This window comes from Atheta coriaria, unplaced genomic scaffold (genome assembly GCF_025399875.1).
Source record: "Atheta coriaria isolate IRGN ID8LTWV9N9 unplaced genomic scaffold, Caltech_Dcor_3.1 hic_scaffold_8_pilon, whole genome shotgun sequence".
Classification (NCBI taxonomy): Eukaryota; Metazoa; Arthropoda; class Insecta; order Coleoptera; family Staphylinidae; genus Dalotia; species Dalotia coriaria.
Window position 1 is genome coordinate 1,594,223 of NW_027045450.1, and position 13,421 is coordinate 1,607,643.

The following is a 13,421-nucleotide window of genomic DNA, read 5'->3' on the forward strand; positions in this document are numbered from 1 at the left end:
TATGAGTAATTAAAATACAACTGAAAACGCCGTAATTACTATTCATTTTTCGGCCAGCGACGACAAAAAACTTGTTTCGTTCGTTTTTCAAGAGATGGGAATGCATTTAAAAGCGTAATTTATTATTTATTTATACGCTGCTTGTGACGTTTAGGAGCGTATTTATACATCGCTAAAGAAACATACGAAACCACCTGTGCTCCATTCATAGACGAGCTGATTTTCGAAAAATCTAGAATTTCGACGCGGATGATTCATGTGTAATGCTTGATTAAATAATCAAAGTATTTGTATGTCAGTCATAACGGTGAAATAACGGTCCATAAATAAATATGAAAGGTTAAAATGTTAAATTTCTACATATCGCGACGATATTTCGTCGTTAACTTGAGATATTCTCATTATTTTGTACTTTTTGCTCCACCTATCTCTCACTGCGCATGCGCAGTCTGAAACAGCGCCATCTATACGTTGAATTATGTATTATTTTGAAAGTGTTTATGCCACTGATCGAAAAACTAAAAATCGTTTCGTAATTGCGTAATTGGAATCAGTCCGTTTCGTGTTTTGCATTCGTGCGTGCGTGCGCATGCTTTCGTTTCGCGGCGTGGTGTATTAATTACGCTATTAGTCGGCTAATTGCTACCGCTTGCATACATACACTGTCTTGTCTTGCATAATGCCGCCAGTGCGCATTAATAATAACTCGCGTAAAATCTCCCGCGAACACAAATGTCGCGCACTGAAATAATTAAAAAAAAACGCGCGCGTACTTAATTAGACATGTGTGTGCAATTTCTGCAATTGAATAATCAACTTAATTAAATTGCCTAATGCGCTTAATTCGCGCATTCCTCGTCGATTTCATGCATCTGCGTGGTTGTGTGGTGGTTGGCAAATCGCATCGAGAGACGAAACAAAATGCGTTCACGTTCGCTTACAAGTTTCTCCTCGTGCAATTAGCCGTAATTAAAGCTTTGTTTATGATGATCACCAGCCTCCTACGAATTTATACTTTTTACACAAGCGGCATTCTTATTTAGAAAATTGTTTCGGCATGAATTTGCGATTTATCGCTGTGGTGAAAGCAGAGATGAAACGAAAACAAAAATGCGAAATAAAAGGCGCTCATTAAATAATTCATTATCATCGCCTTTGTTCTCGACGGACATCTCAAGTGTGAATGAGTGTGGCTGTGTCCTAATTAGATTGATTAAATAAAAACCAGCATTCATCCTCATGATCGCTATTGTAACACATACAACACCGGCTCTTTCATTCAACAATGAAATACGAGTGACATTGTCCAAAAAGGAATAATAAACGGTGTCATCATTTTTTGTACATCTGGTGATCATTCATTCCAAAACAAGAAGTGAAATTGGCTAAAATTTAACAAAACGGTATGTTTATTACACGTTTCATATCATATTTTATTTAATGGTGAAGTAATTAGCTGTTTGGTTAGTTTTGTTTACGAAAAGTTTCTTTTCGGCGAAAAATCAACCAGAGGTATTAGTCAACGCTTGACAAAGGTCGATAACGATGACAACTCGACGAAATGGCATTTTAATTACTATATGTTACCTCAAGTAACTAATATTAAACGAAAACTGCGATTGCGGTTTACGCTGGCAATTTATTCGCTCGTAAATTATCGATTTTTGTACGTCTTGCGGTGTGTGGCGATGCGTTTACGAGGAGGCATAAAATTAAGCGCTAATTTGTTTGCGGAACGGACAGTGTGTGCGCCGCAAAAAAAGATGGAACCATTCGATTATTTATTCAATAATTGCATTAAAAATGCCGGGGTATTACACGCAAAAACTCGTTTATTTTACAAAAATTGCACGTCATTCCACGAGGTTGATTATCATTTTAGTAGTGACTACAGTGCGGTGAATTTTTAGACTTTTTATGAGCAATATACATTTATTAATTTGGGGAATTAAATGATGTCAACTGGATTTAAATGTGTAACATTATAAAAGTTTAACTTGTTGTCATCAACCGACAATGGGAGATTTGCGGTGATCGCTGGTGTCATTCCGAGCATAAACTTTTGCAGAAAAAACATTAATGACGTGTTTGTAAAAAAAACTCAAAGAAAATGAATCTCCAGATGCATTCACATCATCATTATTTTTTATTTTTTTACATGATCCATAATCATTAGAGTTACGCGAAAAAATTTTTTTTTAGTTTTGTAAAAGTTGAAAATCAAAATTTTTAAGTGGGCCCCGCTTGAGTAGAGTAAAGTGGAGAAGTCTCAACAATGAATGCAGGGGCTTGAACAAGTCTGGCAAAGTCGTAAGCCCTTTCGAGAGGAGTCGAAGCCGGAGAGAGAGCTGCGGGTCGTAAAAAGTAAAATTTCCCAACGCGATTTTGACAGATATAAATTTTCCGTGTATCTGATACGCGTCTAAAAATTTATCGACTGTTTGCCTCCGAATGATGCCGTATAAATGCGCCCGCGCGTCGAGCGGATTCCGATTTTATCCAAGCCGTGCGCGCATAGTTCGCGTCGCGCACAATTTTTCATTTTTATTTTATTTTCGGATTTCGCTGGGCGCGCGCATTGTTTCCAACTGACTCTACACGTACACACACACATATTCGCCGGCAGTTGCACATTACCACCGCCGGCTTTGGCATTGTTTTAAATGTTACGATTTTGTTGCGTTCGTTTTGTGTTTATTGCCGTGGCGCATTCGACATTGTGCGAAACAAAACGCAAAACGTACAAATAAACGCAAAGGGCTTTCACATTTTCACATGTGACATTATTAAGCGCTCGCGCTCGAAAATATCAAAACTCTGACGATGCTGGTTTACTCACTGAGAGGTAGGTATGTGGCGTATTGCTTTGGAGAATTTCGACGACGAGCAAGTTTGACGCCAATTATAACTTGACACGTTAGATATTCCATGAATAGGATATATCGCGCATTAGAATCGGTCGTCGGGTCCTAGGACAATGCGTAATGTCGTTATTGTCGGCGGGCGCATCGGAATTGATGAATCTACAATGCCGCCCAACACACGCCCGCCTTTGACCAATCAATGATGTAAGTGTAATTATGACGATTGGGGCGGCGTTTTGCCAAATTTGATTCCGCTCTATAGAAAACCCGTCAACTCAGCACAATGCCAACAATGATATACAAATTATATCACCGTAGGCGCGTTTTTTTTTTTCGAAAAAATAAAAACTCAGATTCTTAATTTACAAGGCTTCCTTTACAAGAGTTACTTATGTTGATTATGTTACGTGTAACGCGATTATACCTTTGACACGAATCAGTTGGGCTCAACTTTACACCGACACAGTTCTTTCCAAGAAGTATTAACTTTCCTCGGCGCAGCAAAATTGAATCGGAGCAATCGGCGTGGCTTTCGGAACGCGAGCAGTTTTTATCGCGTCGTCAACGGCATTTTTCTTCCTTCCTCGCTTCCTCCACATAACATATTGTCAGATTCTCCACAATAGGCTAGTCATGATTCACAGGGTATTAAATTTCTACCGCCGCACAAAAATCTAATCTGTGCGTTTAACTCTAGATAATCTTCGATTCGATTGATTGATTATGTTGTATAGTTTCGGAAACAAGCTGGTAGATAAAGGTAGAGGTGGGTAGCACACTGCGGTTGGTGGTAATTTTTTGGTTCATTTGTTAGCATAATGGGCAGAAAATGAATAATCAATACGATGAGAAACACCTAGGCTGCGGAGCGAGCTCGGCTGGCAGCCGCAACGGCTATTTATAACAGATAATTTTCGGAAATAAATCACGATTTGAGGAATTTATGTACGACGGATCATGTAATCGGTAATAGGTTTTAATCATTAGGTCGCGGCGGCGCAGTGCGGCGCGCACCGGCGAATTACTTTTTATTGCTACTTTCTAATCTTGCAGAAATTTATGCTTCGTGCAGCATTCATTCGGATCGGTATGACGAGGCCGACGCGCCGCGCCGCGCGCTCGCACGCTCGTAGATTTCCTCTCCGCTTCGCCCGCCTCGGTCGCAACCGTCGCGCTGACTGTGCATCGCATCGCATGCGGTATCTGCATGCGCCAAATCGCACGACGAGCAAAAAGCACTCGCGGTGTACATGTACGAGAGCGCGAGAGCAGGCCGGGGCAGTCATTGTATGTCTCTATCCGGGGCCCATCACTCGTAATTCTTCCATGTCGCTGTGTTCCAGCCCAATGCGCACGTTACAATATCATCCATTTCCATTTCAATTTCGAAAAAAACGAATTTTAGGCAGTTAGGAATTAAGAAATTATTAAACAGGAAGATGGGGTACCCTTATGGTGAGTACCAAGTGATAAAACTAATTTTTTTGTGTTTTCACTTGATTTTTGCTTAAATTTGCGTCAAAATAGTTTCATTAACTCGATGGAATTGCCAGACGCAGGAAAACGTTTTAATCATGAAAGGCAGTCAGTCCACGTCTCACCTCTATACCTGCTGTACCTGCCCGTGTGCCCGTATTTTGATAATAACGCAGTCCATCCGTCGTGCAGCGCGTCTGGTGGTCCGCGGTGCGAGCGTGCGGTTATTAGGCCGTTAAATGCCTCTCGTATGTATTTAGTTGTCCGGGGAGTTTTCGAATGAATCGTTTTGCTTAATCGAAGGCACGTAGCGCGCGAGTGAGGAGACGAAGCACGCAGTGGGTTTCGGGTCGGCGAAATCGTTTCAAGTCCAGAGAGCGCCGTGCTCTCGGTTAGACCGAGGTGTTAGGTAATTGCAGGAGCGGGATGATCGATATGCTGTTATTAAACGCGCAGGTTAAACCCGCTCATCGCGTGATCTCGCAATGGCTGCATCTTTACCTCCACACCGCAAATAATAAAATTAGCTGTCATTTGGTGGGATTTCTTTTTGGCGTTACACATGTGTGTGCCAACTATTTCGTTCTAATTTTATTATTATCATGAAACTAACATCTGTGAAAACGTTTCGGAGCGTTGCACGTCGCGTCAGGGAATTTTTGCCCGTTTTGCAGCACTTTGTGTGTTTTTGCTCGATTTTCTTCTCCTGCAAGTGCAGCTTTTCTTGCTACCCTTTTATCTGCCACGGGGGCATGTCGCGGCGCATTAGTGAGCGCACCCTGTTCGTGTTTTAATGGCGCAGCTGCGCGCGCTCTCTTTCTGCGCTGCTCGCCGGCGAGACAGGTGCGATGAGGAGAGCGCGGAATCCGAAACCACCGCCTAATTACAGCAACACCATGGGACAGCAACGCGACGTGTAAGACCAAGAGCTGCCCGCTTAATGATGATGATGATACGGCCGGCGCCTCAGCGTGCGTTAAACGCAAGTCAAACACGTTTTGTCTTCTTTCGCGCTGTGTATTATATTCTCTTCATTGCGCGCTGCTTGTATACACACGGCTTTGATTGCTCTGATTGCGAGACGTCTCAATGCGCGCTATTGTAAACATCAATCGCGCGCGCCATTGTGATGATGAGGTATCCAACATAACCTCACACGAGCGCTACACTGCCACATGCGGCGTGCGCGCTGGTGTGGGGTTGTGTTTACGTGAGATTGATCGGTGCAATTGAGCGGAATGGTGTAATCACACGTAGCGGTTTTCGAAATTACGGCCACGGACGCCATTTTGTCTCTCTTTGCACACCGCACATTTATTATAAAATCATTAAGCGCACATATTGCACACGCGTGCATGCAAAAATAACCGCGTTTTGATGCGCACATTTCAACTTAAAGTATTGTTTATGTTTTCTATACAATTTTGTTTTCTTTACGCTCTGTGGGTGTTTGTTTACGTGTTGCGGTTGAGATCGGTTCTCGTGTGCGCTCAATCGTGCGAAATTTTTAATTTCGGACATCATTTAATTAGGACGTGCGCAACGCACCGACCATGGGGTTTTGTTATTTGTTACGAGGGTTGTGCTTTGTGTGTGCGCAAATTTCGGTTATGAGATAAAAGACGAACGCAAATATAATCGCGAATACAAATCTGATTTGGACGAGAGTCCTGCAAGAATGTATTTATACACATGGAATATTAACTCGGCCCCGAAAACGTTTTTCCCTCTTCGAAGGGTAGAAAACTTCCGAATCCCACGTGAGCGACGCGCATACCAAACAGTTCCTCTCACCTGAAGAATTTTCTTCCCTTGCATGCGCTACAATTACAACTTATTCAACATATTTTCTGTTTTGCATAATCAACATACATCAACAGAATTTTTGCAGATTTTACGTGAAAAATGTTGAGAAATTAGCGCAAAAAACGGCGCTTGTAATAAATGTCTATAAAAATTGTTACAATTGCGCCGTTTATTTTTTAATAAATTTCGCCCTTCACGCCCTCCGACCCGACGCGCTCGTAATCCGGGATTACGCCGAGCCAAATCCCCGATTCATTTAAAACATTTTTATTTACATTCATTCCCGGCGCGGAATTTTCGAGCACCGCGCCAAATCCACACGATGGGTACGAATTATTTGAAAAATGCTCACAACTGATTACCATTCCCGAAAAAATTCACCGTACAAATCAAAGCATAACATATAAATTAATGAAATATGATGAGTTTTTTGTTTGTCTGCGTGTGGGTGTATAGAATTCGAAATTACATTGTGAGCGCACGCGCATAATACACCGGGCAGCTCGATTTAGGTCACTAGACTAATGTCGATCGACTATAACGCTAATTTAGTCTGAAGTACATTATAACCCGACACTTTAACTCAACCCGTGACCTCCAGAGAAGAAAAAAAAATACACACGATACGTAAATCTTTAAAACCTTCCCTGCCAATCTCAAAGTGTATAAAGTACGAATAATTTTTTGCGACTTTTATCCTTTCAGGAGTTTTTACGACGTCGCCGTGGTGATGTATTCCTAAAGAAGAAAAACTCGGCCATGAAGTCTTTCTGGGTAAGTGCTGATTTGCAATAAAAGCTCCGAGAGAAAAAAAAATTAATATTAAAATATTGAAATGTTGGCCGACGCTCAAAATATCCTCAACAAATTTCGAACGCAAATATTTCTCGTGGCAGTTTTGCGGATAATGTGGGCGCACGGATAATACCGAAATCAATCTATAAATATCACCTTACGGCTTGTTTCCACCGAATAAAAAAGGCAACCCTTGAATAAATTCGATGGGCTGCAACCACCCACGCCATATATCTCACTTTTCAGCTTCTGAACTTGCTTGAATAGAGAATAGAGAAGGGTCAGCGAATATTCTTCGCAAACTTGATAATCTTTATATTTTAGTTGTGCTGTTCACTACTAGATGGCGTAATACGTTGTGGCAGTAATGACATTAGAGGGCGGAGCTTATACAAGTGATTTTACGTAACTTGTGTGTATAATTGGAAATTCCGCAATAAAATTGGCATCAAAGTAGGAAGAATCATCGCTCGCTGACGCGTTAACGTCGTCTCGATGCATTCGCGACGCTTTTCATTGGGTTCGCGACCTATGAACGGACCCGCGCGGCCTTTCGCGCGCCGCGGTTTGTGCGTGGCATAATGTTACGCGCACGCTCGGTGCGCTCTCGACAACCGGCTTTCGCGGTTGCACCGACTTTTGCAGCCGATCGATTTTGAAATGATACTTTATAACATGTTAAAGTCATAAAAACATATAACCGTCAGATTAAATTTATTCGCAACATAAAGTGGCATTAACAGTTCATGTACGCCGATGTGAATGTTTATGTAAATACCGGGGCTGTGGTTTGTGCTCTGCGCGCTGCTTCTTCTTTCTACATCTGCATTCCATGCGCGCTAACCTAACCTAACTTGACCTAGCAATACTTTTCTTTTACTTGTGAAACAAAGTGTTTTTTTGTTTAATATTAAATAATCTGTTTTTGACAGGCGACACTAATCGAAATTTACGTTTCCGCCTCGCAGCGTAGCCGGAAGAAAGCGCACTTTTTGTTGTTTTTTTTGTTCGCGAAGCTTTGTACAAGAAAACCTATTTCCGGAAGTTTATGAATTTTGAATAAAACCAAAATGATATAGGTTGAAATTTGAGGCTTAAAATATGTATTCTTTTTAATTTAAAAGCTTCCTATGAACAAAAAGCGCTCACTCTGTCATTTAATACGCGCCGAAAATGTATAGCATTAACGACGCAATAAACAAAGAAAGTACATTTATTCGGCGGCGTGTAAATGGAAATTTGAATAGGGGCGGCCGGGGGGACGCGGGCCTCGTGCGTAATTCGTGATTAACTCGACCCGCCGCCCGACATTCGTATAAAAATGGCTTTAATAACGCCCGGCGTATATAAACAACGTTAAATTGCAAAACTTTTCTTCGACTATGTAGTCGCGTCGTAAAATGTGTCCGTCGGCGGCGGCGAGTGGCGGCGGCAGTCTCTAACACACCGCTTTCACACAACTTTTACTCGAACTCAACTCGACTCACAATGTTGACATAAACCGTGTATTACATTGTAATAGTTTTCCGATAAATTGCGCCATCTACAATGGGTGCACACTCAGCAATAGTTTATTTGGGTATGTAAATGAGGTTAAGTAAGTTAAGTGTGCTTCACGTTGAAAAAACTAAAAACGATGAGGGTAGTTGACGCAAACTTAGTGTGAACTTACGGAGTGTGGGGAAAAAGTTGCTAAGTTTACGCCGGAATTTGAAACAATTAAGTCGGGTTGCGGATCCGGACGATTATATCAACGGAGATGGATCTCCTCAGTGTGGAGGTGGTATTAAAACTTTAAGTTAAACTCGAGCGGGGATTATAGTGTAAGCCATTTTTAATAATGTTTGTGTGTACGATCTTGAACGCCCTCCGAAGAAGACGCGGAAAGCTCGGATTTAATTCTAATGCAAATTAAGCGAGTTTGCAAAATCTTGGCTATTCAGTTGATAGATGGCGCTACTAGTACCACTGATACCTGTCATGATGTAGAATTATGAATTTACACTTCAATTTAGCAATTTTACCTTTGTCGAAAGTTGAAACGCTATAAATTTGCACGTTTAACTCGCGCGCATTTCGTGTAAATATAGAAGCGCACCCGGAAACCGGAACAAAACGCATGAAATTGAGAAGTTTAGTTTTCAAATTTAATTATCAGCCCGGCGCGCGAGCAGTGGACACAAAGCAAACTTGGCTGGTCGGCGGCGCATTTCCGCAACATTTCGGGGGCGGCAACGAGCGCGCATGCAATTAAACGAAACTAGCATACGTGAGTATTTGAGAGGGTGAGTGTGTGCGGTGTGTGCATAATAATCATGTAAAAATGCGCAGCGTTTCAAAAAATACACAAAAATTGCATAAAATGCAAAACTAGGCGAAAAGTTAGGTTAGGTGCGAAGTTAAGTAATTATGACTTAAATAAATACTAGGGTATAATATTAGTAAGCAGATCAGAAAACTGGTAAGTTTCATTTTAATTGTGGGCCATAAAAACACGACGCTTATATTCCCTCACTGGTTGTCCTGTGAATTCCACAGTGAAGTCCGCCGACTCGATGGTCCCTGGCACAGGTCTGTTTCGCTCCAAACGCTCGGCGCGCACGCTGACGTTGCACACCGGTTTACCACTCTAGAGGCATTCTCCGTGTTTTCTGTGCTGTGACGTAACGCTCGTTGCGAATCGTGCGTCCTCGGCGTGGTCGTATCGCACTCGCGGTCGGCCGTCGCGCTTCTAGTCAGTTGAGCTGGTGTCGCACGTGGGAGCGCACGTCGTTCGGGCTCGCATTCTCTTCGCTAGCTAATCAGTGCAGTGCAGAAGTGCAGTGTGAACAACAGCAATACCAATTTAGAGAAACAGAACCGGTGCGTGTGTGTATGTTCAATACGCTACCACCTGGAACCTGCCTATCGGAGTAAACAAAAATTATAAACAATCGCTAGTCGACTCCCGCGTGGTTTAGATTAGTTTGGTAAACTTGAAAGTGCGCGCCGTATAGAGTTCCCAAGTTTTGTTGGAGTGGATTGTATTCTCGTTTTGGATTTTCTACATCTGCATCTCAAGTGTAGACCTTAGTGCGCTCATGTTTTAAATGCATCAGTTGGAACGTGTTAGCAGTGGTTTATTGGTGCAGTGTTTTCGTCGGTGCTCGATTGTTTTCTGTGGAATGTACACCGCATATGTGTGATATATTGTTAAACGACAACCGACCGACTTGAGGTTAGTACCAGCAAATTTCTCAAAACAACAAACGCCTTTCTATAACAATCCCAAAACTTTCGAAATAGTTTTGCGTTGCGTGGTTCGATTTAAGATAAAAATCGCAAGCGGTACGCCGCCGGTTTTTTTTTCGAAATTAATTGTTACCGCACGTATTAGCCGTATAATGGTACGCAAAAATGGCGGCCGACGGGGACAAAAACCGAAAAAGCGATATAATAAAGTTGCACGCCGCTGCAAAATGTGCATCAGGCCTCTGTCTCGCTTCGACACGAAGCGAAGTGTTGCGAGTTGTTTGCCGGATGGACAAGTTGGGACGTGTAGATAAAAAAAAACGCATCAAGGTGTTGCGCTGGTACGGTGCCATCTTGCCGCGCGGCGAAATAATGAAAACCAGTAATTATCTTAGCACCTTCCAACAACTCCACCGACAGCTCGCGACGTGTGCACGACATGCACTCGCAGGTTTTTCCTGCGAACCGAGTAAACGCAACCAACCCGAGCGCGCAAATTACAACCGAAAGAAACAAGCTGGAAAGAACGTCTCATTTAATACTTAATAGAGGCGAGCGAAGTAGACTCGTTCTCGCCAGATGCGCTCCTAAACCTTAAACCCTCCCAAACAGTCGTTTCACCCTCCCAGGTCTCGACCTGCGCAGCTAATCCGGCACGTTTTTCGAATTCGCACATCTTGCGAAATTGCAAAACCCACTAAATTATGCGAGAATCTGAAAATCCTCAGTGGTAATTCTCGAAAATGCTCAAATTTCAATTACAATGCTAGGGCTTGTCGGACAAGCTGGGAAAATTGTTTTGCTAACAGTAACCACGCCGGAGAGGTTAAGTAAGTACAGGGAGGGTTGTGAGGCATGTTGAAGCTTCTCGGTATCTCAACCTGCGCTTGTTCAAGAGGAGGGTGTAGAAGGAAACTACAAACTTCTTGAACTATGAACGGTGAGGAAGCCATCCTCCATATCCCTTTGGTGGTTAGTTTCGGGCATTTTATATTATTAATACACACCGGGTGTGGGTACTATGAGCAATATGAGCATCTCTAGTTTAATAAGCCCGTCTTAGATTAGGTTTATACCTCTCCAGCAAGTGGTGCGGTAGTCGAGAAGCCGTAAAACGCCAAGAAATATTTTATACGCATCAGGAATCGTGTTACACTTCGGCTAAGACAAGGCCGAAATACATTTTTAATTACAAAAGGTTTTTCATCCGTCGGATGTCGTGCGTGTGCGCTTTTTTTTTTCTTTTTTACTTCGCTGTGTTTTTAATCCTCCGGCCAATAACAATGGCCGCACACGTATTACATTACACGCAGATCGCGAATGCAGATACATAATTTATTAGGTTGTTTCAACGATATGGGAGTATTAAAATATGAAAATATTACAAGTTGTTTTTTATGCCTGGTGGTGCCGCCTTCGCTTGTATATACCTATATATTTTTATTAATACACTACATTTATTAGTGTGTTGTGTGGTTTTTAATTTTAGACGGTTTTGTTATTTTTAGCCGTAATTTATTCGTGCCACTTTCGACCGGCGTGCGCCGAGATTAAATTATTAGTCAGACACTATTTACTATAATTATGTCATTACGGCTCGCTAATAAACTTGCGCGCGAAGATAAGTCCGTGCCGTTGCATAAAATTACAGCGTCAAAATATTTGCGCATCGTTTTCGTTCCTTGCTTATTCCGCCTGCAACACAATTACATCACATTTATATCTATTTGCGCGTTGTTGAACTTGTACCGCAAGTCAAGCATCGTCTTTTTTTTAAACGTAATGTACCTTGGCCCTTTTATGTCGGCCATATCCGAAAATAGTCGTCGCTTGAGCTTAGTCTCTCTAAATTATTGCGCGAGTCGCCGACACCTGAGGCAAACCCGTTCTGAGTGTGTCCGCTTTGCTCGCGAGAGAGCATACGGCGAACGCGAAGAAGTTAATGTCCTACGGACTTCACTCTCCAAGCGTTCGCAACACGTACAGCGAATAAAAATGAAGACTCGCAAGTATTTCGCTTAATAATACTCTTACACACTTAGGTACTACACCAAGTACGACGTGTACAAAAAGGGGATTTTTAGGTTTAGATAGCTTTTAGCTTGGAATTTAGATTGTTATGACATGCAACATGTTTCCGTGAGACCCTCGAGGCGCACCGACGAACGGTAGCTCACGTGTGTGTAGTCTTGACGTGTTTTGGCAGACGCGGACGATGACGCCAACTTGCAACCAACCGCCAACTCCATCTCCTGCGTGCTCTCAGGGGGATTAATGGACTCGGCGATAGCGTAATGCTCTTCGCTTGTTCGCATCATACCTACACTTGCACTCTGTGTATCAGAAACAGATTAAAATATTTCACTCTCGTCTTTAATAAATGTCTTTCGATTGATAGCAGCCTGCGCGCCTTTATTAATGGATGTTGCTGGGGATCCTCTTGGGTTTTGTTTTAACCAATCTTCATTTGCTGGCTTTTAACGCCCACGAGCGGTTCGCTTATCGTGTTTTTTGTATTTTGTATTTTTTTTGTGCTTAAGAAGGAAGAGCGTGGACAAATCGCATTGTTACACGCTGTTTGGGTGGAAAAAACACGCTCGGGTCGATTTGTCCGCGCGCTGCGGCTTTAATTTGCACAAAAGTTACATATTTCACGCGAGGCGCGTGCATTACGGCGAAATTTATTAATTATCATGCGGCTTTGCTACGACTAGGGGGCGCGTATCACGCGATCGCCTTGTACTTTTTTTGTTGTTGTGTGTTGGCTTATCGCGCGCTACGAATCGAACACTCTTTTTTTCTCTCTGCCCTGAGCGCTAATCTTCTCGGCCGGCACGTATGGAAAATAAAATGGAAACGCGTGCGCCCCGAAAATGGGGAAATAAAACAACAATCTTGTTTCCCAGTTGTGCTCCCATTCTCGTTTTGCCAAAAGTGTACTACGCCGGAGTGGTAATCCGATGTCGTTAATCAAGTGCTTTTAGGTCGATGGTTGGTGCTTCTAACGCAATGTTTTGTGGCTTTTTATTGAGTGCAGCATATTATGCACCCGATGCGTGTATGTGAGGCAATAAAAAGATTGTCCATTTCGTTCTTTCTTCGGATTGAAACAAAATGGTCGGTCACACACGGCCATTCAACTCTCATTTGAGTCCGGCCGGACGGGACTGCTGGCTTCTCTCGCGGTCTGTGTTGTGCTTCGCTTCTTCGTTCCTCGAAGAGACCGCTGCCTGCTGCCTGCGCCCGTGT

General features: G+C 42.7%; 1 protein-coding gene across 12 annotated transcripts in view; it reads left to right on the forward strand.

Annotated features, from left to right (window-relative positions):
- Positions 1-13,421, forward strand: part of LOC135797814 (latrophilin Cirl) — a 108,352-nt gene that overhangs the window by 59,458 nt on the left and 35,473 nt on the right. For 10 of the 12 annotated variants that reach the window (XM_065310344.1, XM_065310343.1, XM_065310339.1 and 7 more), the window contains one exon: positions 6,852-6,920. The exons of 1 other annotated variant lie outside the window; for it this stretch is intronic. In XM_065310344.1, coding sequence (XP_065166416.1) covers positions 6,906-6,920 — 15 coding nt within the window. In that variant the 5' untranslated portion in view covers positions 6,852-6,905. Of the gene's footprint in view, positions 1-6,851; positions 6,921-9,684; positions 10,159-13,421 lie in introns of those variants that run through there. One more of the 12 variants, XM_065310345.1, reaches the window with a different exon arrangement.